General features: G+C 41.3%; 1 protein-coding gene across 2 annotated transcripts; it reads right to left on the minus strand.

The window, feature by feature from the left end:
• Positions 1 to 385: 385 nt before the first annotated feature.
• Positions 386 to 23,833, minus strand: LOC100711341 (NACHT, LRR and PYD domains-containing protein 12). Of its 2 annotated transcripts, XM_019352779.2 has the most exons (10): positions 23,338 to 23,811; positions 15,612 to 15,856; positions 10,317 to 12,299; positions 8,042 to 8,215; positions 7,207 to 7,383; positions 5,870 to 6,046; positions 4,751 to 4,924; positions 4,493 to 4,669; positions 3,869 to 4,036; positions 386 to 1,247 (listed from the first exon to the last, which is right to left on the minus strand). In XM_019352779.2, exons 2-10 carry the CDS (start codon positions 15,725 to 15,727, stop codon positions 1,238 to 1,240), a joined length of 3,156 nt encoding a protein of 1,051 aa, XP_019208324.1. In that variant the 5' UTR covers positions 15,728 to 15,856; positions 23,338 to 23,811; the 3' UTR covers positions 386 to 1,237. The 2 variants fall into 2 exon arrangements, with proteins under 2 accessions (XP_019208324.1, XP_019208325.1); XM_019352780.2 differs by lacking the exons at positions 4,751 to 4,924; positions 5,870 to 6,046; positions 7,207 to 7,383 and having other exon boundaries at positions 23,338 to 23,833.
• Between the last annotated feature and the right edge of the window lie 931 nt (positions 23,834 to 24,764).

Here is a 24,764-nt window from a genome sequence, read left to right on the forward strand (position 1 = left end):
CTAATAACTACAAGTAAGTTGGCAGTGTGAGAAAGAAGAGCTCTAATGGGTGATATGGTACTATAATGAGACACTGAAGTAGGCCCATGATAATGATCAGCATAATTAAATTAGCTAATACTAAAATATTACCATTCAACACTGCTACAATCTAACTGTAAAAACAATGGATATTTACAATAAAAGATGTTTGAGCAAAAAAAAACTTGAGTGAAACTGGATCTGTGCGGTCATACGTATTCATCAAAGAATCTGAAGTGCCGTTATTAGTGTGTGGGGTCACTGTTCTCTCTGAAGTCGTTCCATCTCGCATTAAACTTCACTGAAGTCCAGCTTTAATATCCTCCGAGGAACTTTTGATGGGAGTCAAAGAAAGAGACTGTAACCTGCTCAAAGTTCAGTCTTTTTTCTTTAAAGAGCAAAACTCAAGTAAAAAGAACATAAAGTGTTAGACTTTGTTCAGTGCTCACACACATATACACACATATACACACATATACACACACACGTTTGTATAAAATGTTTGTATACTAAATATAGATGTTTGCAGGCACGGAGCCCTAGGCAAAGTTTGATCCACTCGTCTGTGGAAGAGAGGGAACATACAAACTATGATCATTACAGTGTGATGATGATGACTGATGAAATATTCTGTTCAAAGTCACATTTGTTTCATAGGGATTAAAAAGCACAGCAAAAAACCTGCTAAATGGAGATCCAACCTAACAGCTTGGACACTACACAGAATACAAGCAGCAACATCAGAGAGGGAGTAATAATAAAACACAACACATGAATCAAAACACTAGATTACAGAACTGGACAATCATTAGAATACCCATAAAATAAAATTATCACATTATCATTATTATAGACCCCAAATCACATTAACTACTTCTCACAATATATGAAAATAATACAAGAAATAATAACAGGAAACCAAAGGTTCACAAACAAAACCTGAAAAACTCTAGAACAGTAAGACAGAAATGAACCAAGACCTCAGTGAGACCACGAAAGTGCAGCAATAATAGTCACCTCCCCCCAACAGTACAGTGAGATTGGAGGGTTTGTGAATTTAACAGCTGACTCTTTATCTCTGTTAGCGTCATTAAATACAGACTTAGACACCTGGCCCAGTCCAGAGTGTTTCTACACACATGCTGCAGCTGATTCAGCCTCTCTGCACCATCAGGACACTGCCCATCCTCACTCTGCACATGCACCACCTTATTTATCATTTCCACCTGCAGAGCGTAGAGAAAGAGCAGAGGAGATAACAAGTGGCAGTTATGCAGTTTAAATTAATTTCATTGTCAAATGAAATGATTGTGAATGTTTTGTGCTGGTGAATAATATGCTTTACAGGGAGTGCAGAATTATTAGGCAAGTTGTATTTCTGAGGAATAATTTCATTATTGAACAACAACCATGTTCTCAATGAACCCAAAAAACTCATTAATATCAAAGCTGAATGTTTTTGGAAGTAGTTTTTAGTTTGTTTTTAGTTTTAGCTATTTTAGGGGGATATCTGTGTGTGCAGGTGACTATTACTGTGCATAATTATTAGGCAACTTAACAAAAAACAAATATATAACAATAATAATAATAATAATAATAATAATAATAATGGATTGGATTTATATAGCGCTTTTCAAGGCACTTCTGTCAGTGTTTTGATCTGTTCACCATCAACATTGCGTGCAGCAGCAACCACAGCCTCCCAGACACTGTTCAGAGAGGTGTACTGTTTTCCCTCCTTGTAAATCTCACATTTGATGATGGACCACAGGTTCTCAATGGGGTTCAGATCAGGTGAACAAGGAGGCCATGTCATTAGTTTTTCTTCTTTTATACCCTTTCTTGCCAGCCACGCTGTGGAGTACTTGGACGCGTGTGATGGAGCATTGTCCTGCATGAAAATCATGTTTTTCTTGAAGGATGCAGACTTCTTCCTGTACCACTGCTTGAAGAAGGTGTCTTCCAGAAACTGGCAGTAGGACTGGGAGTTGAGCTTGACTCCATCCTCAACCCGAAAAGGCCCCACAAGCTCATCTTTGATGATACCAGCCCAAACCAGTACTCCACCTCCACCTTGCTGGCGTCTGAGTGGGACTGGAGCTCTCTGCCCTTTACCAATCCAGCCACGGGCCCATCCATCTGGCCCATCAAGACTCACTCTCATTTCATCAGTCCATAAAACCTTAGAAAAATCAGTCTTGAGATATTTCTTGGCCCAGTCTTGACGTTTCAGCTTGTGTGTCTTGTTCAGTGGTGGTCGTCTTTCAGCCTTTCTTACCTTGGCCATGTCTCTGAGTATTGCACACCTTGTGCTTTTGGGCACTCCAGTGATGTTGCAGCTCTGAAATATGGCCAAACTGGTGGCAAGTGGCATCTTGGCAGCTGCACGCTTGACTTTTCTCAGTTCATGGGCAGTTATTTTGCGCCTTGGTTTTTCCACACGCTTCTTGCGACCCTGTTGACTATTTTGAATGAAACGCTTGATTGTTCGATGATCACGCTTCAGAAGCTTTGCAATTTTAAGACTGCTGCATCCCTCTGCAAGATATCTCACTATTTTTGACTTTTCTGAGCCTGTCAAGTCCTTCTTTTGACCCATTTTGCCAAAGGAAAGGAAGTTGCCTAATAATTATGCACACCTGATATAGGGTGTTGATGTCATTAGACCACACCCCTTCTCATTACAGAGATGCACATCACCCAATATGCTTAATTGGTAGTGGGCTTTCGAGCCTATACAGCTTGGAGTAAGACAACATGCATGAAGAGGATGATGTGGACAAAATACTCATTTGCCTAATAATTCTGCACTCCCTGTAATGTTTACTCGCTATGACAACGCCTTAATATGAAAATTGATTATTTTATGTTGTTTTGTACAGTTCTCATGGCATCTAATAAATGTCAGTATGAATCAAGAACACCTTGTGTCTGTTATTCTACTTGGAGGGAGTTACATCCAGTACAAAGAGCAGCAGGGACTTTAGTCCCATTCAGGTCAACAAGGTGGCTCAGCTTTGCACTATGAATTAAGTTCAACATACCCAGGATATTTTTCCATTATCTGTCTTTACTTAACCTGACTTCTTTTGGAGTATTAGCTTAAAAATCTACCCAGATTCCAGCCTTCATCATTCAAGTCCAGCCTATTTGAAGCTGGAAAAATTGTGGCTGAAATGTTAACTATGTAAATAAACATTTAACTCAGTATCATGTCTTCATCATTAAGTCATGGCAGTGTAATTGTTATTCTATTAGATTAATACCACAGTTTTCAGTCGCAGCCTCTGTGATACGTAATAGGACATAAGACTATGATTTTTACTAATGCTCATCAGATAAAGACAAAGACTTAAGATGGTCATCTGTTTCTGAAATATCATTGGACTACTAAACATGACTGAATGTACTAAAAGAAAGACACATGTACAACTGTGATTCGTGGATGTCGGCGCTTCTGGTCTGTAAATATCACATGGATAATAAATTTAATGACAGTTCTCTGATTTTAGGGCTGTGACAAAAATGAAACTGACCAGGTGTTTAGTTTTGAAATGAGAAAACAAAGTGTGAGATCAGATTTAATGCTCCCACGGTTTGATGAGTGAGGGCCAACGTCTCTATAAATCTGTAATGTAAGTTGGATTTCAAATGTATTTCGTGTAGACATGAACACAATAACAGTCATTGTTCTCTTTGTGTTCCTGTCTCATAGGCTTCACTGAGAAAAGAGGTACTGAGAAAGCTGTAAATTTACAGGAAACACTGGAGTTTTGCTTTAATTCTTCACTGTGTTAATTATAGTACTGCTGAAAGTACCATGGACTCACTCCAGCAATTTATTTACCTCAGAGTCTCCAGTCTACAGTGTGGACTCTCCACCAGATCAGACAGCTGCTTCACATCTGAATCCTGCAGGTTGTTTCTTCTCATGTCCAGCTGTCTCAGATAGGAGGACTTCAAAGCTGATACCAGATAATCACAGGCAATCTTTGACAAACCACAGTTTTCCAATCTGAAGAAGAAAAAAAAAAAAGTTCATTAGTAAGTTTCAGCTTGAAGTCATTCAGTGTTTCATCATCTGTTGAAAGCTGAAGAAGGTTAAAAATCTAGAACTATATAATCTTCACATGATGCCAAACTACTGAACTTTTATTTGTTTCAGTCAGATTTTGTACAAAAGATTTAGCTTTTTATTTAAATGTCAGCTAGATTTTAAGGTAGAATGGAGTATTTTAGCGTTTCAGAGTGAATTGTGCAGTGGATGATTTTTCTTCTTCTTCTTTGAAGGTTTGAAATGTGAACATTGTTCTGCTGCAGTCAATGGACTAAACCAGAGAAGAAGAAAACAGACTTTACCATGAAGATCCTCAGTGTGGATCAGTATAATATCAGCCTGATGTCTGCAGTTTAGTGTCAGCACAACTTTTACATCATATTCATCTCAGCACAACTAAAACATGTGACTGACCTCAGAGTTTCAAGTTTACATCCTGGACTCTCCAGGAAACCACACAGATGCTTCACTCCTGGATCCTGCACATCAGTGTTGTTACTCAGCTCCAGATGTTTCAGATGGGATAGGCTGGACTTTAAGGCTGAGACTAGAGAAGCACAGCTGACCTCTGACAACCAGCAGTACTCCAATCTAATTTAAGAATAAAACATGTAAAAAAAAGTTTAAAACATAAAGATTTGAAAGATAGTGAAAACCAGTCAGTGAACTGACCTCAGAGTCTCCAGTCGACAGTTTGGACTCTCTAGTCCAGCAGACAAACACTTTACTCCTGAATCCTGCAGCTTATTGTAGCTCATGTCCAGCTCTGTTAGATGGGAGGATTTGGACTTCAGAGCTGAGGCCACATTGTCACAGTGAGCTTCTGAGAGTCCACAACCAGCCAGTCTGTGGTTAGAGAAAATATAAAATGTGTTTTTATAACAGCAGAAAATCTGCATTATAAAGACAGACTGAATGTATATGAAGATAAAACAGAGTGACATCATAATCTGATGAACATCTGCTCTTCACATCTGTGTTTCAGCTCCTCTTACTGTGTTTGACATGTGAAGCTTTAGGGGCAAAGGTGAGCTTAACGTCAGGTTTGCATCCTGGTAAATAAATTGTTGGAGTGAGTCCTGGCCAAACCAGTAGGTAGAAACAGTCTTACGATGTGAAGTATCTTCAAACTCAGTCCCATCTAACTTGGATTGAGTATGCACACAACACCCTCAGCTCTCCTGCTAACAGTTTCTTTACATTTGAAGTTTCTTTAAATTACCATCTTGACTGTAATTTTCAATCAAGATGGTGAAGTGGTCCCATCTGCTGCAACACCATCTGCGACACTGGCATTGCGCCTGGAAATCGATAAAGGCTGTGTTTCTCAGATTGGTAGATAAGAATTGGCGCATGGAGAACAAGCAGAGGACTGTCTACCTGTTCAAGAAACCTGTTAAACCTGTCAACGGCTGTCAGTGTCTGATCCTTGGCTCTGATTGGCGGTCAAACATGACACAGTACCACTGTATTAAACTAAATGACGCACAACTGTACTGTGTATAGTGTCAGGTGAAAGTGAGATAATGAAGATTTGAATTAATGCTAGAAATAAGATGCAGAAAGAAACCTGCAGTTTCTGGCCATTCTTAGATTGCTGTAATTCTTTGCAAGAATTATCTGAATTACAAATACTAAATTTATGAGAATCCATTAAATTATTTTGAAGACCCATAAACACACACTGAAATTCAAACCCCATTGAAGCTCAGATATTCAGCTTTGAAACAAACTTAATTTGGACTTCTTCTTCTCATGTTTATCTCAGCACAACTAAAACATGGTGCTGACCTTAAAGTCTCCAGTATACAGTGTGGACTCTCCAAAAACACACACAACTGCTTCAGTCCTGAATCCTGCAGGTCGTAGTTGCTGCTCAGGTCCAGTTCTCTCAGATGGGAGGGGTTGGACTTCAGAGCTGAGTTCAGGTAATCACAGCTGACCTCTGACAATCTGCAATTTGTCATTCTGAATAAAGAAAAAAAGATGTAGATATTTAAGTTTCACTTTTTGATGTCCTCATCAGTGAGGTTATTTTTTTAAATCAACAGACTTATTATCATGAATCATCATCATGCCTTCTGTTAACATTAAGATTGAATCAAACTTTAGACACAAACAGGAAGAAGGTCAGACTCCAAACAAACCTGACCACATGACCTCATCTCTCTGAGGTGACCAATAATTGGAGTATAAACTTTACAGAGGTATTCGAATGAGTTCGTTTTTATCTTAAATTTAAGGAACACAGGATTTTTGACAGTTTGGGATTAATAAATTAATAAAGTTTAACCTGAATCAGTATTAATGAAAGGTTAAACAGATAGAGGTTCAACCAGTAATCAAAACAGTACAGAGTTTTTGGAAGTTTTTGGAAGCCATCACTTGTACCAGGTACTGTACATAGCATAAATTTTCACTGCTATGCAGATGACACGCAGCTCTATCTATCCATGAAGCCAGGTAACACACACCAATTAGTTAAACTGCAAGAATGTCTTAAAGACATAAAGACCTGGATGGCCGCTAACTTTCTGCTTCTTAATTCAGATCAAACTGAGGTTATTGTACTCGGCCCTGAAAATCTTAGAAATATGGTATCTAAGCAGATTCTTACTCTGGATGGCATTACCTTGGCCTCCAGTAACACTGTGAGGAACCTTGGAGTCATTTTGACCAGGACATGTCCTTCAACGCACATATTAAACAAATATGTAAGACTGCTTTCTTCCATTTGCGCAACATCTCTAAAATTAGAAATATCCTGTCTCAGAGTGACGCTGAAAAACTAGTTCATGCATTTATTACTTCCAGGCTGGACTACTGTAATTCTTTATTATCAGGATGTCCTAAAAACTCCCTGAAAAGCCTTCAGCTGATCCAAAATGCTGCAGCAAGAGTCCTGACAGGGACTAGAAAGAGAGAGCAGATTTCTCCTGTTTTGGCTTCCCTTCATTGGCTCTCTGTTAAATCCAGAACTGAATTGACAATGATGCTTGTCTTTTTGAAAACACGCATGAGACATACTTTCATTGTATACCGATCATTGTTTTATACCTGCAGTTTAGTGTCACTACAACTTCCAAATCATATGCCTCTTAGCACCCAACTAAAATTTGGTGTCTGACCTCAGAGTTTCCAGTCGACAGTGTGGACTCTCCAGAAAACCACAAAGCAGCTTCACTCCTGAATCCTGCAGGCTGATATTGTCACTCAGGTCCAGATGCTTCAGATGGGAGGGGTTGGACATCAGAGCTGACAGCAGAGAAGCACAGCTGATCTCTGACAACCAGCAGTCCTTCAGTCTGAGTGAAGAGAAAACACACACACACACACACACACACACTAGTAAATCATTGATTAGCTATTAACATATGTTCTCATCAATGTGATTTTCTCAAACACCATGCAGGTCAGACACTAACCACACCTCAAGCAACTGCAATATATGACTTCATCTTTGTCAGTGCAGAGCACTAAAATCATAAATATTACAGTTATCTGCATGTGTTTCACTTTGTCTCAAATGTAACAACCAAAGCAGTTTGAGTAAATTTGAAAGAATAAATCATGTAAATTAAAATCGATGCTATTCTTTCAAGTATCTGTAACATTATCATCACATATTTTTCCACACAATAGCATTTACTAAAGCTATCTATACTACAGGCTTAATCCTAATCCGTACCTTAGTCTGAGGTTCAAACTGTGTGTGAGGATGATTTAGAAACCTGATTTTAAAGACTCTCAGTAATTAAATGAATCCTGCTACAGTCTGACAATGAGCCAAAAGAAAAAAACAGTTGTTTGGTCTTTTGGATTCTTCAGGTCATAGTTACTTTTGGTAAGGAAAAATTTCCAAAGCAGACACATCCTGAACATATGAACAGAAATAAGTTTCAAACTTTCCACCAAATATCTGAACTATAGAAAAATAACAACAGCTGCAGTCAGTGAACTCACCTCAGAGTCTCCAGTCGACAGTTTGGACTCTCCAGACCAGCACACAGAAGCTTCACTCCTGGACACGGCAGGTCATTGTAACTCATGTCAAGCTCTATCAGATGGAAGGGGTTTGACTTGAGAGCTGAGGCCACAACTTCACAGTGAGTCTCTGAGAGACCACAAGAATTCAGTCTCAATTAGAGAAAATATAAAATGTGTTAGTATAAAAGCAGAAACTCTCCATTATAAACACAGACTGAATGTATATGAAGGTAAAAATTTGATTTGATATACCTTTATTAGTCCCACAAGGGGAAATTTCATAAGGCCGCCGACCTATTGCACGCAATGGCGGCGCCATCTTAACATCATAATATGCAAACATCTCACCTGTGATTGTGTGTGAACAGTTTGACAACTGAGCTCTAAAATTCTGATAAAATACAAAATAGCACTTTATTACAAACGTCGGACTAAAGAAAAAGTAACATATTGGATATAAACTTAGCACAAAAGTAAGAAAATTTGGGTTGGTAGAATATTCCATTGCTATAACAATGCTTCTTGGCAATAGATCTTATACCATGAAAATCCTGATTATCTTCCCCTAAATGTGGCCCATTTCTAAGGAAATGAAGGAAAATCCATTTGTGGGTTGAGCAGCAGATTTGAGTATGTCAGTTGCAACCATGAAAAAATCTTGCCAAATCTTCTATGCCAGTGCCAAACAGCTTATTCTGTTATTGACTCTTCTTTTGAGCTTCTACTACCCCAGATGCTGCTAATCAGGTGCTTGATTGGTGCCTGTGAGCATGAACCCTGCTACGGTGGTCAGTTGATGTCTGCTCCAAGTATACCATATTTAAATGATTTGGTTAAGGAGAAACTATGCTGCCTGCTGCACCAATCGGGTAACAGCTTTCGGTGGAAGCAGTGTGATGGTGTGGGGCAGAATCTTACTCACTGGAAAAATAAGGCTTTGCATTATTGGAGGAAATCTCAATGCAGAGAGATACTGAGATACTGTAACCAGTGGCAATCCCATATCTCCACAGTCTGGGCTGGACTCTATCCTCCAGATGACAACACTTGCACGCACAGAGTGGGGTTTATCAGCGACTACGTTTGGGAGTGGAGAGGAAGACCTGTCCACAGTCCTAACCTTAACCTCACTGAACACATGGCTGACTTGTAACAAATGCTATACCACAGTAGTGTGTGACCAAGTTGGTGACCAGGATAAAGTGGTGCCAGGCTGTTGTGGCTGTGTTTGGTTCTTCTGCATGCTAATGAGCTTTAAATTTCCCAGAAATGGGCCATTTGTTTCTTCAATCATTCAATCCAGGAAATGACAGTGGAAAAAGTAAATACCACAGTAAGCTGTTTGGCATTGGCAGAGAAAATCTAACAAGTGTTTCATGGATGCAAACCACATAGTCAGCTGTGCTGCTGCGACACCAAAAGTGTTCATTTAATGGAAACGAGTAGTGAGTGCATAATTGGAACAGGTGGATGGATCAGGAGATTTATACCTTTTAAATTTAGCTTTATCATCTATGCCTCAAAAATGAGCCACCTGGAAACAATGGGTTATAGCTGATTTACTATTTCAAATGATTGGCCTGCCAATGATAACAGTCATAACCTGGCACTGGTGAAATTTTGTGGACTTGGAGCTGATCAGCCTACAAATAGAGTACTGAGGGAATTTACTGGGACCTGTAGCTGCTGGAAGATCAAGACTGAATCCAGTCAGACCTGGCCATGGGCTACAGGCCAACAATGGACAGGTGTTATTGTTCTAACTTTTTTTAAATCAACTTTTAGCCTATGGATCATTATGGCCCTCAATTGTTCTCTTTGTGGATGATGATCAAAGATTCTAAAGGAGAGGGCGTGTAAAAGATCCACATCTCGGGCTTGGAATATGTTTGTTTTCAGCACTGCAACTCTAGCAGCAATTATTATTATAATTTTTTTGGTTTGGTAGAGGCTGGAGATGCAAACTTCTAATTATTTTTCTGAGTAGAATTGAGTACTAAAACCTGGTACTAAAGAGGCCCTGAAATTAAATTATTAAAGACTAAAGTATCAATAAGTTTTGACTTTGCAGAAAATTAATGGAGAAATGCAGTTTTCAATGCTCACTTCATAGTTCATCTGTAGTTGTCTAAGGAGCTTGGATAGAAAAGCATCTGGACTTCCCCTCTGAGAGGTGAAACATGAAACCTGAGACTAACTAAACTACTAATTAGCACTGATCAATAATGCTAATGATCAGATCTGGACTCACCGAGCTTTTCTGCAGTTCCTCACAACTGGAATAAGTCTGCATCGTCCCTCCAATGATGTGTTGTATTTCTTTAGGTCCAACTCATCCAGAACCTCCTCTGACATCTGCAATATGTGGGCCAGAGCTGAGCAGTGGATCTCAGAGAGTCTCTCTGATCTGTTCTCTGACTTTAGGAACTTTTGGATCTCCTGATGTACTGAGAGGTCGTTCATCTCCATCAGACAGTGGAAGATGTTGATGCTTCTGTCAGGAGAGATTTTATCACTGTTTATCTTCTTCAGGTTGTTGATGACTCTCTGGATGGTTCCTGGACTGTTCTCTGTCTGACCCAGCAGACCTCCTAAGAGTCTCTGGTTGGACTCCAGACAGAGGCCATGAAGGAAGCGGACAAACAGGTCCAGGTGGCCATTTTTACTCTGGAGGGACTTTTCCATGGCTTGTTTAAGGAAATCATACAGAGATGACCCACTGTACTTTTGTCCAAGGAAGTCCTCCAACACCTCTGTCTTCCTGTTGGTGAAACAGTGGAACATGTAGACTGCAGCCAGAAACTCCTGAATGCTCAGATGAACAAAGCAGTAGACTGGTTTCTGGAAGATCACAAACTCTCTTTTGAAGATCTCTGTACAAACTCCTGAGTACACCAAGGCCTCTGTGATATCCAGACCACACTGCTCCAGGTCTTCTTGGTAGAACATGATGTTTCCTTTCTCCAGATGTTCAAACGCCAGCCTCCCCAGCTTCAGAAGAACTTCCCTGTCAGCCTCCGTCAGCTCCTGTGGACTCGTCTCATGTCCCTCGTGGTACTTGTTCTTCTTCCTCTTTGTCTGAACCAGCAGGAAGTGTGAGTACATGTCAGTCAGGGTCTTGGGCAGCTCTCCTCTCTGCTCTGCAGTCAACATGTGCTCCAGAACTGTAGCAGTGATCCAGCAGAAGACTGGGATTCTACACATGATGTGGAGGCTCCTGGATGTCTTCATGTGGGAGATGATTCTGCTGGACAGCTCTTCATCACTGAATCTCCTCCTGAAGTACTCCTCCTTCTGGGCGTCAGTGAAGCCTCGTACTTCTGTTAGCCTGTCGACACATGTAGGAGGGATCTGATTGGCTGCTGCAGGTCGGGAAGTTATCCAGACGAGAGCCGAGGGAAGCAGATTCCCCTGGATGAGGTTTGTCAGCAGCTGGCTGACTGATGACTTCTGTGTGACATCAGACAGCAGCTTCCTGTTGGTGAAATCCAATGAAAGTCTGCTTTCATCCAGGCCGTCAAAGATGAACAAAAGCTGAGAGACAGCCAGCTTCTCTGCTGTGACCTTCTGTAATGTTGGATGGAAAACATGGAGCAGCTCCAGAAGACTGTACTGCTCATCTCTGATCAGGTTCAGCTCCCTGAATGAAAGCAGAACCACCACACTGACATGTTGGTTCTCCAAGCCCTCTGCCCAGTCCAGAGTGAACTTCTGCACTGAGAAGGTTTTTCCAACACCAGCCACGCCGTTGGTCAGAACCACTCTGATGGGTCTCTGTTGGTCAGGTAAGGCTTTAAAGATGTCCTGGCACCTGATTGGAGCGTCATGGAGGGCGTCCATCTTGGAAGCTGTCTCCAGCTGCCTCACCTCATGTTGGGTATGAACCTCTTCACTCTGTCCCTCTGTGATGTAGAGCTCAGTGTAGATCCTGTTGAGGAGGGTTCTACTTCCTGTTTCATCACTTCCTTCAGTCACACGTTCACATCTCCTCCTCAGACTGATCTTATGTTCATCTAAAACCTCCTGCAGTCCAAGTTTGGTTCTGGATCTTTTACCACACTGGGGACAGGACGAGTCTCCTGATGAAGCAGACTGGTCCCAGTATGAGGAGATGCACTGTCTGCAGAACCAGTGTCCACAGCTGGTAGAGACTGGATCCTTCAGGATGTCCTGACACAAAGCACAGCAGGACAGCTGCTCCTCCTCACAAACACCACTCCTATTACTTCTCTCTCTGTGAACAAATGTTTTCATCATTTGGTGTAAGTGAAAAAGATCTAGATCTGACAAAACATGTAAAATCCTGGATAGTCACTGTGAAGGGTTAGTGTGCAGCTACTTTCCTGTTTTAACTCAAGACTTGAATTAAATTTATGCTTCCTTTAGACCTTTTAAAGACATGCTCTACTTTCAGCTACTGGCACCCAAAAGTATCAAATTCATATTTTAATGATCCCCCTTGTCTCTTTTTTTAACATGAAGGATTAAAACAACAGATTTAGTTCAGAATTCATAACATTTCGATATGACTCGAAACACATCTCTCCCTCACAAACTAAATCACCTTGAAACCCATCCATCCATCCATCCATCCATCCATCCATCCATCCATCCATCCATCCAGTTTCTTCTTCTTCCACTTACCTTGGGCTGGGTTGCAGGGGCAGCAGCCTAAGCCGAGAAGCCTCTCATCCCCTTCCCACATAGCAAAATTGATATGGCCCAGATCTGGCTCACACAATGTGCTTACATATGGCCCACATATGTAAGAATGACGGCCCTTTGGTGGCCCTGATCTGGGCCACCAAAGGGCCGTCATTCTTTGCAGTATGTGGGCCATGTCTAAGTTGTGTGCAGCCACAGGCCAGTTGCAGACACACTGCTGGCCCTGTGCTGGCCCAGAACAGTTTCAGCTCTGGCCCCAGATGTCAGCCTAATGTGTACCTTAATCAAGCCATGTAATAACAACATGTGCCGGAACATAATAGTGCAAAAGTAACATGATGAAACACTGTTCAGACAGTGAATGGACTGATTCTTATATAGCGCTTCTGTACTCTCCTGGATTACTCAAAGTGCTCTATACAACACGCCCCAATCAGACACTTTTTCTAAATTGAGTGCTTTCTAACTACATTCATACACATTCACACTCTTGACATGCAGACTGGAGGAGCCAGGGATGGAAACGCTAACCTTCCGATCAGTAGGTGACCTGCTCTACCTCCTGAGCTACAGCCACTGAGTGGTAAACATGAGTAAACCCTCACTAGGTTTAGGATAAAGTGTACACTCACAAACCTGTCAAAGCTGCATTTGAAACGTTGGCTACCATAGCAGTATAGTATTGCAACATGGCATTTGGGTCTTCTAGCTAAAAGAGGAGAATAGGAACATAAATAGTGCCATCATTGTCAGACCTGGCCCACATCTGGTAGACATACACCCTACCATGATATCAGTCAGTCAGAAGTGCCAGCTTGATGACGAATCGGGGCCAGACCTGTTTTCTATGAGCCTGGGCCACATAACCCAAACCGCAATCGGGCCAGATGTGGAATGCCATCACATAAACAGTGCCATCTTGCCAGGCCTGGCCCATATCTGGATGACATACCACTTATCATGCCAGAAGTCAGCCAGCAGTGCCGGCTTGACACCAGATCCGGGCCAGACCTGTCTGCTATGTGGGTTTGATAGATGAGTCTATCAAATCTGATCCATAATCCTCTTTTCCCCAGACCCTGCTTCCTCCACTGAAATATTCCTTCTACTGCCCGACAATTTTCTCAGTCGAAACTAGCAGTTCTCCACCCGCACTATACACAGTGCGAGTAGAGCACTGCTTTTCCCTCCTGAGTCACCCTAGAGTTTGTCAGAATCTCTTCGAGACAGTCCAAAGGTTATTTCCATGACCTCTTCAAACTTCTCCTACACCCAACTTTTTGCTTCAGCCACTGCCCGAGCTGCATTCTGCTTGGCCTGTCAGTACCTTTCAGCTGCTTCTGATATCCCATAGGCTAACCAAGCCCGATAGGACTCCTTCTGGTGGCTCTCTTCACCTCTGGTGTCCACCATTTGGTTCGGGGGTTTCTACCATGACAGGTACCAACCACCCTGGTGCCATGTGCACTTATGGACATCCTTATGTTCGAACATGGTGTCTATTATGGACAAACTGTGGTTTGCACCGAAGTCCAATAACAAAACTCTGCTCAGGTTCAGATCTGGCAGGCCATTCCTCCTAATCACGCCCCTCCAGGCCTCACTATCATTGCCCAGATGAGCGTTGAAGTCTCCCCGTATGAGTCCCCAGATTGAGCACCCTCAAGCACCCTGCCTAGGTACTCCAAGAAGGCTGGGTACTCTGAACTGTCATTTAGCGCATAAGCACAGGTAACAGTCAGCACCCATTCCCTAACCCAAAGTTGCAGAGAACAAACCCTCTCGTCCACCGGGAGAAACCGCAACATGCAGGCAGCAAGCCAAGGGGATACTAGGACACGCATCCCAGCCCGCTGCCTCTCACCAAGGGCACAACTTCAGACTGAGACAGACTCCAGCCCCTCACCAGGAGTTTGGCTCCAGAGCCCAAGCCATGCATTGAGGTGAGCCCCACTATATCTAGCCAATATATCTCAACCTCATGCACTAACTCATGCTCCTTCCCCATCAGAGAGGTGACATTCCATGACCCAAGTCACTAGTTTTGGTAGCCAGGGATTGACACATTGCACTAGATCCCAGTGTACTTCCGACCCAGCCATTCCCTCAGAGAAAACCTGGTTCATCCCAAAGGCAAAACTCCCAAACACAAACTTAAGGATGTAGTATATGCTGTCCAGTGCAGCGAGGAATGCTTAGATCTTTATAAATGCATGGCACAATGCAGAAGAGCAGGACAGGACAAGACTCAGCTGTACATCTGCACCTAAAGGTCAAAGGTCACTCTTTTAAGGGACACCATTGTTCACATTTTCGACAGCGGAGAAAGATGGTTTGAAAGAAAGGTGAAAGAAGCCATCTATGTTCACTTTGAACGACCATCTTTGAACAGGGGGCGGGGTTATGACACCAACTGCCTGCCACCAAAAACACAGTCTGAGATCCTTCCCAGGCGCCTCGAGTCGCTCTAACATCTTTCATCAGGTGACCTAAGTAAGTAACATGATAGGGTGAGGCACAGTCTCACAGTGAGACACACTATTGATCATGTGGGTCTTTAATATGATGTTCATGATAATAACATTAATTTTCTTCTTTTCTTTTTTTTTTTCAAAAACAACCACAAATTAAGAATCAGGCAGGATAATCTCCCATGTTAATTCTTCTCTCTCTCAACTAGAAATCATTTGCAGCAAATATCTGAAACACAGAAATACACTCAATATTTCCAGCTTATCATACTCTCTCCAGAATCCACCTTAAGAAAGTTACACTACAGTTTAAAGCAGAAATAGGATCTACTTAATTTACACTGTCGCATATATAATATGGCATCTCTGGGATAAAGAGATTAAAAATAAGTCAGTGGCAGTTCTCTTACTTTGTGTCCAAGGCTCTGGGTTCATTACTGAAGGCCAGTGGATCTGCTTTGGACTGGTTACAGTTACATTGTGAAGAGTCGGCGCCGTCCTTCTCGTTTTCCACACAATTATTCATCTTCTACACTTTAGTATGAGAGGTAAACAACAAACAGTGACTGTGAGCCCAGGGCCTTTGTTTGACCCCAAACACTGAGCTAAGGGGAAACATCGAGTTGATCAGAGGTAGTTCAGTCCAGTGGTCACCCTGAAATAATGAAAAAAGCAGTGATCAATGGGGCTACAATACCATGAAAAAAAGCATCTGTCACTTTAACTTTTGTGTGTGTGACCACTACATAAATGAAACAAATGAATGGGCGGGGTCTCAGGAGGAATGCCGAGTTGAGCCATGTTGTTTTTCTTAAATCACAGGAAGAGAGAAAAGAACCATTTAGATGTTACAGAGACAGATTTTTTTTTAACACGAGACACATTCAAACACTAAATTCTGAGACATTTGTCCTACATTTCAAAATGTTGCTCCAAATAATTGAATGACTATATTTCAATATGTGAACATATTTCATTAAAAATAATGACAGAACACAGTGTCATTATTTACAGTGTCATTAAAAAAACTCTACATTCAAAGCTATTGCACTCATCTTCATTCAAATATTCACGACATCTCCAGCGTAAGAACACCTATGGTCAATGGTAACTTTATTGTCCCCAGTGGGAAATTGATTTGCAGTCGTGTAATGCTCAGAGGACAGTCTGAACATAATACAACAGAGGTTGTCTTCCACAGCACGTGCCTGTTATAAAAGTCCACAAGCTGGACCTTAGACCTCCCTGAAATCTGAACAGCCACTTTACCCAGGTTACTAAGTCTAGTCTTATTGGTCAAAGACAAATTACCATACCAGTAGTAGAGGGAGACAACAACCCTGTGGTGAACCAGTAGAGAAATTTAAAGATCTGAGATCTGTCAGTTAAAAAGTCTAAAATCAAACTAACACGATTAAAATCAAGTTTAAATTGATTAAGAAGTTTATCAGCTAAGAGATGTGGCTGGATAGTATTAAAGGCTGAAGAACAATCAATAAATAAGAGCCGAGCATGAGCTTTGGCCCCATCCAGATGGTGATATAAGAAATTTAATAAAGTAGTCACTGCATCACCAACACCTCTACGAGGCCTGTGTGCAAATTGTAGTTGATTGATAAGCTTTTCTACCTGCTGCAGAATCTTCTTCCTGATAAGTCTTTCAAAGGACTTCATCACTAAAGATGTTGAAGCGACAGGCCTAAAATAATTTAATGATGTAGGTTTTGTGTTTTTGCAGCTGGAGAAATAATTGAGTTTTCCCATACCTCTGCACCCTCCTGTTGCTGAAGTGATAAAAGAAAGATGTAAGAAAAGATGCCGCATAATTGCTCAGCACACATTTTGTAGCACCTGGCTACATATTATCAGGTGCTGGACTTTTATTAGTCATAGTTGTTTCAAAAAGATTTTCCACCCTTCTTTCATCAAAGGACAAAGCTTTACTAAAAGCTTGTTTTCTTTCATGAATCAGCCTTATAAGAGCTCTCGAAGACCATGGTTTGTTATTAGGGTTAGATCTCTTTTCACACCATTTCTGATTAATATATAAACACACTCCTCCATGAGATTTCTGGGTAACTCTGGGATCCCGATCCAAACGTATGGGAAACCCGAATCCATTTAATTCCAGAGAATTAGGGTCAGAATCCCTGAGCCAAGTCTCTGTGAATACCATTAGATATGTATCCCTGTGGACACGTAAATGCATGACATTCAAATGCAGTTCATCCAGTTTACTCCTCAGAGACTGCACATTAGCCGGGATTAGTGACGGCAAAAGGAAAACGATTGTATTGTATTTGGTTTCTCAGTTGCTGTGTAGACCTCCCTTCTTACACCACTTCCTTATTTTGACTTTATTAAAATCTAAAGTGCTCCTGTGATTACTGGATAATCCAGGGCTGGAAAACACTGAAGGGTGAAAAGAATCCAGAGACGGGCAATTCCACTGAAGATCCAGAAGAAACTTCAGTCAGTATGTAATTGTTTGTGAGTGACAAAGACTTGAAACAACTGTCAGGATTGCCAATAAAACCATGTGAAATAAAAACCCCATCCTCGGTAAAAAAAAAAAATTCCACAGAACACAAGCCGATGCTTAAGGATTTCCTCAGGCTCAAAATAAGATAACAATGCAACTAAAAAAAAAACAATAAAGTTAAAAACCTGAAAACTGACAGACACAGACAACCTGCTGGAGCAGCGCCCCCTTTCAATCTATGACCAATCATAAAATGACAAATAATTCAAAGCTTCATAAAGATTAGTTTGATTATTTTTTATTTATCAAATAACAGTGATTTCTATAATAACGTATGGCAAACTCCATCCATCCATCCATCCATTCACTTCCGCTTATCCTTTTCAGGGTCGCGGGGGGCGCTGGAGCCTATCCCCAGCTGTCATAGGGCGAGAGGCGGGGTACACCCTGGACAGGTCGCCAGTCTGTCGCAGGGCTAACACACAGGGACAGACAACCATTCACACTCAGATTCACTCGCACATTTACACCTAGTGGTAATTTGGATTATCCAATTAATCTATCCCCACATGCTGCATGTCTTTGGACGGTGGGAGGAAGCCGGAGTACCCGGAGGGAACCCACGCAAACACGGGGAGAACATGCAAACTCCACACAGAAAGACCCCGGCCTGATGGTGGAATTGAACTCAGGACCTTCTTGCTGTGCGGCAACAGTGCTAACCACCGTGCTGCCCATGGCAAACTCTTCTAAACAAAATGGATCAACTGAGCTCCGACTACTCCACAGACATTGTCTGAGGAACAGGTCATGAAGAGCATTTACAATATAAAACTATAACACCGGTGCTGCAAATAAGCTGAGAGCAACGAGACAGGAAGTAAAAGTAATGCTGTCAAAGATCATTAATCTTGTGAATTCACGATCATCACAGCAGTAAAACAAACACTTTGCACAGTGGGGGAAAAATGATTTGATGCTCTGCTGAATTTGTACGTTTGCTCACTAAGAAACGAACAGGTCAGACGTTTTATGGAAGTTTTATTTTAATGGGCGAGAGACAAAAATACACAAAAGATATAAACTGATTTGCATTTCTCTGATTGAAATAAATATTTGGTCCACCAACAAAACATGACCTACTACTTCCCAGAATTCTGGCTTCTGCAGATTGACAGATTACAATTGGCCAATCAATCAATTACAGATACTCCTGACCTCCACTCTCACTGTACATAAAGCACACCTGTCCACAGATTCAGTTTCTTCCATTCCACCCTCTCCACCACCAAGGACACGACCAAAGAGCCATCAAAGGAGGTCAGGGACAAGACTGTAGACCTGCACGAGGCTGGGCTACAAAACCATCAGTAAGACACTCAGTGAGAAGGTGACAACTGTTGGTGCCATTATTCTGAAATGGAAAAAATATAGTGACCATCAATGGACCTCGATCTGGAGCTCCATGCAAGTCATTGTGTCGTGGAGGAACCACACTACGTTGGAACAGATGGGAGGGAGTTTTTCTGGATTTTGGTCCATTTCCTGTCTCTCTCCATTGAAATGAAACTTCCACACAAATTAGAAACTGTTCATTTCTTTGTAAGTACAAAATCAGCTGGAGCTCTAATAATTATTTCTCCCACTATACTGTACTGCTTGTGCTGCTGTTAAACTAACAGCTGAACATTACAAATAAGTGAAACTTGAAACACATGTTGGTGTGTAACATCCAGCACGTCAGTGGCAGAAAAAGGTAACAGACAACAACAAAGAAAAACAGATCAACCAAATATAAATTTCCTTACTTTTCTGTGCCAAGTTTAGATACCTGGAGCTGTCACCATGCCACGTTCATGCAGGGTGACTTCTACTCAGGGGCAGATCTAGAGAAATTTTCTTAGGGTAGCATGAGGGTGGCAAAGAAATCAAATGGGGTGGCAAAATCAAAGCCTTTTTTTTTTCAAACACATATGCAGGTGGTTACATATGGTTAAAATAATTCAAATGCAGTAAGTATACGCGTTATAGTCTATAACTTAATTATTGTCTGTAGCCCACATAATTACACACTTTAGTTACATAAAACATGTGAGTTTTGATGTTATGTACTGTATAGCCTGTATGATAAATAAATATGTAGCCAAATAAATATAAAATCCAGAAAGCTACACAACATGGAGCAGTTCATTTATAAACACAAGTCTAACTTAAGTTTCACTGTTTTTTCTTAGAAAGCAATCACATAGTTACAGCTTAAATTACAGAAAACGTCAGAAACCTGCGCTGTCATGAACAAAAATTTAAACCTAATATTTTATGATTTGTTGAATTAACCCACTGAGGTCTGAAATACAACCAGCCATTTTTGACTCCTTTTGAGTTTATGTTTGTATTTCACCCTCAAATTGTTTCATTTTATTTTTTCCTCCTTGCCTTGTTTGGTTTCATTCTTTTCAGCTCAACTGAATGTAGTTGTTTTTTACTGACATACAGCATTAGTATTACTGATCTGAAATCACACAAAGAACTTAAAATCCTAGTAGTTTTTTTTTTTTACTGTAAAAAAAATTAGGTGTGCCAGTAAAAACATTGTTGGTCCACCAAAACACAGAGGAGAACAGCACAGGGACAAACCTGCAGGCCTGACAACAGCAGGTGTATCACTCCGCTGGTTTTCTACTTCGTGACAGTGTTTACAAATGTGCCTTAGTGACATTCATTAGTGCCCTCACTGACACACAAAACAAAACGACTACACAACAGAACAACTACACAAGACAACACAACACACTAAGTATAAACTCCACACTAAACGTCACAAATCTCCCACATCTAAAAACTCGTGCTCTCTCTCTCTCTCTCTCACTCGCTCTGTCTCGCTGCCGTCACTCCCAAAACTTTTCCTAAACAACCAAATCCCACGTGTCAACTTTTTTTTTTAAGTGGTCGACATGCTACATTTTTTCACCAATAGGAAAGAGGTGGCTTTTTCTTTCTTTACTGTTTTCACGCTGTCCTTAGAAAACGCTTAAAACACACACACAAAACAAAAAACAAAAACGTGACGACAGTATTTAGAAAAAAGCGTGGCTTATATATATTATCATAACTCTGGATTTACTGGCCTGTAATTAAAATTTAAAAACTTTGAAGTCCGAACTTTCAATAATGGCTGAAATAGAGACTCAGCGTGGCTGCAGCTTGTTGCTATGTCAGCTTAAACCAGTCATGTGATTTGGAGGTGCAGCGTGTCTGTGGACCACAGAGGGTTAATAACACTCACCTTCCTTCCATTTCCAGAGTGTAACATCCACCCACCTGTGTAAAATCCGAAATTCCCATGGCGTTGTTCAAAATGTGCTCTGGCACAATCATAAGCATCGCTTGCTACTGAAAACAAGAAAAAAGCCGGTCCTGCTATGGGCTGAACCATTTGTTAATGGTGGAGGGGGGGACACTATGCAATATATTCAGTTTGAGCATTTATATTCACTGTTGACTGTAACTACGCTCAAACTGTTAATGCTATCTTATTTTAATAAACAACACTGTCATATGCAAAACTGGGGTGGCACTTGGGGTGGCAAGGGATCATTTTAGGGTGGCAGTTGCCACCCCATGCCACCCTTCTAGATCCGCCCCTGCTTCTACTTTGCTTCAGGTGCCGTACTGTCCCGAGCATTATTCAGATCTTTTTAGCTGCATTCACTTACATCTTTCACTCACTAAATCATCTTCTAATGCATGACATCAGAATCAGAATACCTTATTAATCCCTGAATTCATGTGTCAGTCATCCATAATAAACACACTGCATGTCTGTGCACGTTTCTCTATTTAAAGTCGGGTTTGACCGGTTTGCTCGGACACATATTAGCTGCCTCACACAGACATGTAGAGAATCACCTTATTCCTGTCATGCTTCACTAACAGGTGAATGTCTGTTTATTTTCAGAGTTAATAAAGAAATGTGCGTCTTGTTCCTCTCTGTCGGGATTATGGAAAGGCTTTAAGACTAATTTGAATAGTTTACATGTCTGTAAAATGCAGTTATTGGTCTTGACTGCAGTGTGGGTGAGGATCACTTTAGCTGTTTGAAATCACAGTCTTTGGTTTCTTTCTGTATGATGATGATGTGGCAAATGTATTTATTTTTTCTTCCCCTTATCATGTGGATTAAAATAGATAAAAAAAATACACAACAGTTTTCCTAAAATGATATAAAGTATATGCAAAATTCTTTTTATGGCAAATGTTTTTCAATGTTTCGAACAGATCGAGACACACGCTGATGTCTGCAGACTGATCCTGGAGGACATCCGTCAAAGACACAGACTTCTGGATACTCCCCTGGGCTGAAGGGTGCTTTGAGGGACTGTAGCTGGTGATGGAGCTGGTGATGGAGGTGGTGATGGAGCCAGAAGGCAGATTTTTCCTCGGCCGAGTCCCATTTTAATACTTTGCTATGGAGCATTTTAGTAATTTGCACCTCATCTTGTTGTAGTGTTGCATTAGAGATCCAGTAACATAGTTTTTATCGCTGTGTTATATTAAAGTTCAAAGAAGTGTGCGTCACATGCTTTCTGTGTTGAGTCCAAATTCATGTTTGTAACTGTCCAACAATAAGAAAATGACTTGGTTAGAGATGTCAAAAGTGCCTCGAACCAAAGACCTCTTTTCCTTCCATCTCCAGCTACAGTCGAAAGTAATTTGTGCGCCTGTGTGGCTGTTAAAAAGGCTTGTTTTCTACAAGCACCGCCACACTCTTATTAAATGACCTCAACTACATCTGTGATCGTTTTCACGTGATGTGGAGCGCTCACAGAGAATGGAACAAAAGGCACCAACATCCAAAGAGGAGCAGAAGCAATGACAGGATCTGCTGTTTGTGAAGCCTGTTTAAACCTACATCAGTTTATCCCACCATGGAAAATGACCCCTAAAGGCCTTTTAAACAACCCTGTGTTTTTGGAGTTTGCTGAAATCACGAGGTGCACCTAAAAGCACCGTGAATCGCGACACACCTTGAACCGTAAATAACCATATAGGTGCGCAAAAATATTTCCAGGGTAACCGGCGTGACCTTGGTGATTCGAAAGCGGTAACTGGGGCTAACCGGAGGCGCTTTCACCATGCCACAAACGAAACAGGTCAGATTATCAAACCGGAAATAGCTGGCGTGTTTATGGTTTATGCTTTTAATAAGAGTCCGTGTACGTGGAGAAGACACGGCCGCGGGCTAAGCGGTCCTTACGTGGAAATAAGGTGAACATCCTTCTGTCTGCGTGTAGCGCGACCAGTTTACACCTGAGAGGCGAGCCTGCTGGGTGGTTGCTATGGTGATGGAGTCAGATAAACAGACTCCAGCTGTAAACCAGTGTCACCGACCAGTTTATATATCGATACTGGAGCTCGTCATACAGGAGCTGTCTGTCCCACAAATCCCGCTCATAACCCCCTCCCCCCCTCCCCCCCAGGAAGTGATTAAAACACGCAGTGTTTAAAAAACAGAAACTTTTCAACAAGTCAAACACAGTTTCAGGCTCACTCTGATCTGTTTCACCCACCCTTCACTGAGTCACGCAGGTTATTACAGACGGAATAAAACAACACTGATAAGAAGCGCAGGAGAAAGCTGAAGTAACACTCACCCTGCTCCAGGCTCGACGTTTCTGCGCTGCTTCCTGCACCCTCACACCGCCCCATCAGCTGCTGCTTTCTCCTCCCCCCTCCCTTTACAGGAAATCAGCTGAATTTCGGCAGGCGTGTGAGAGACAGAGAGATACGGGACTAGGTGGAGAAAAGTGGCTTTAACTTTGAATACTTGTGCACAAGAAACCTTTCCCTCCCAAGACTGAAGATATTTTTTAAAGAAATTTAAATCCTGCAAACAAACTTCAACACGGGATTCAAAGCTCCTGTCACGCAGGTTTTTCCTGGTTTTACTTCAACCTAAAGCATCAGTGGTTAACCAGCATCACAAACACAGTCATGATGATAATGATAGTACAGACGAACTTCAGCAGGCTGTATGTTTAAAGAGTTACTTTAAAGGTGTGTATTATTATTAAATGCGTGGAAAGGATCCACACAGTGTTTTATCTCACCCATCCTTTGTGTCCAAACCTGACAGGTACATTTCCCCATCTTTACTTTAAGTTTCTATTTCAAGTCATGTCCTGTCTTATTTTGTAATCCTCTGTACTTTCCACATTTTCACTTCCTCTTACTATTGGTTTCCCTCATCTGTAACTTTGTCGCATTTTCATCACCGTCATGTCGTTCTCGCGTGTCGTGTCTCGCTTTTAATCTCTTGGCAGTGGTCAGATCATCTGTGAAGGTAAATATGTTTAAAATGTGAGAGAGCTTTTATTACAGTCGAACCTTTCTTAGTATATAGTCCTCTTCACTTCCTGAGTGACCTGACCCACAGAAACAGGTCAGCTTCATACTCTGTCACTTCACCCACAGCACACACAGCATGAGCTGTAGTGTGCGCCAGGGGCGATTTTAGCCCATTTTAAGCACACCCAAAGATTTCTTACACAGGGAACAGTGACAGGCACAACAGAAACTGTTAAACTGAGAGACTTGACCACCAAATGTGATAGACAGATTTGCCAACCTCAAGGTGAGGCCACATAGGTTAAAGTAAAATAAAAAATCTGCAGAGCCGTAGTATCTGCAGTAAAGATCTTTTCATACATTGTATACATTGTACCACAGGCCAAGTTGCCTCCATTTTTATTATTTTTTTTATTAATATCTTGAACATTTGTACATTTTAAGGATTCTTGTTTTTGGGAGTATTTTTATGTATCTGTATTATATTATACACACACATTAAAAGTGAATCTCTGTCCAAATAATGCTCTCAGTTTACTTCTTACTCACTATGAGCATCATTCATTATTCTCCCCCAGTAATTAAGGTTAGGATATGTATTTTTTTAATTCCAATCCATTCTTCTTTGGCAGCTTTTAAATAAACTTTATCAGATTTGATGGTTTTGTTACAAACTTTTCAAAAAAGTGTTTTGCTTTTCTTTCACAAATGTGGGGATTAAATTGTGTTAAAA

This window comes from Oreochromis niloticus, linkage group LG9, assembly GCF_001858045.2.
Source record: "Oreochromis niloticus isolate F11D_XX linkage group LG9, O_niloticus_UMD_NMBU, whole genome shotgun sequence".
Lineage (NCBI taxonomy): Eukaryota > Metazoa > Chordata > Actinopteri > Cichliformes > Cichlidae > Oreochromis > Oreochromis niloticus.

Coding starts and splice junctions, on each gene's coding strand:
- LOC100711341 (XM_019352779.2), bottom strand. CDS start 15,727: ATGAATAATTGTGTGGAAAACGAGAAGGACGGCGCCGACTCTTCACAA. Junction 4,925..5,869: donor TGTATACTGGAGACTTTAAG/GTCAGCACCATG, acceptor CTCTAACCACAG/ACTGGCTGGTTGTGGACTCT. Junction 4,670..4,750: donor TGTCGACTGGAGACTCTGAG/GTCAGTTCACTG, acceptor TTCTTAAATTAG/ATTGGAGTACTGCTGGTTGT.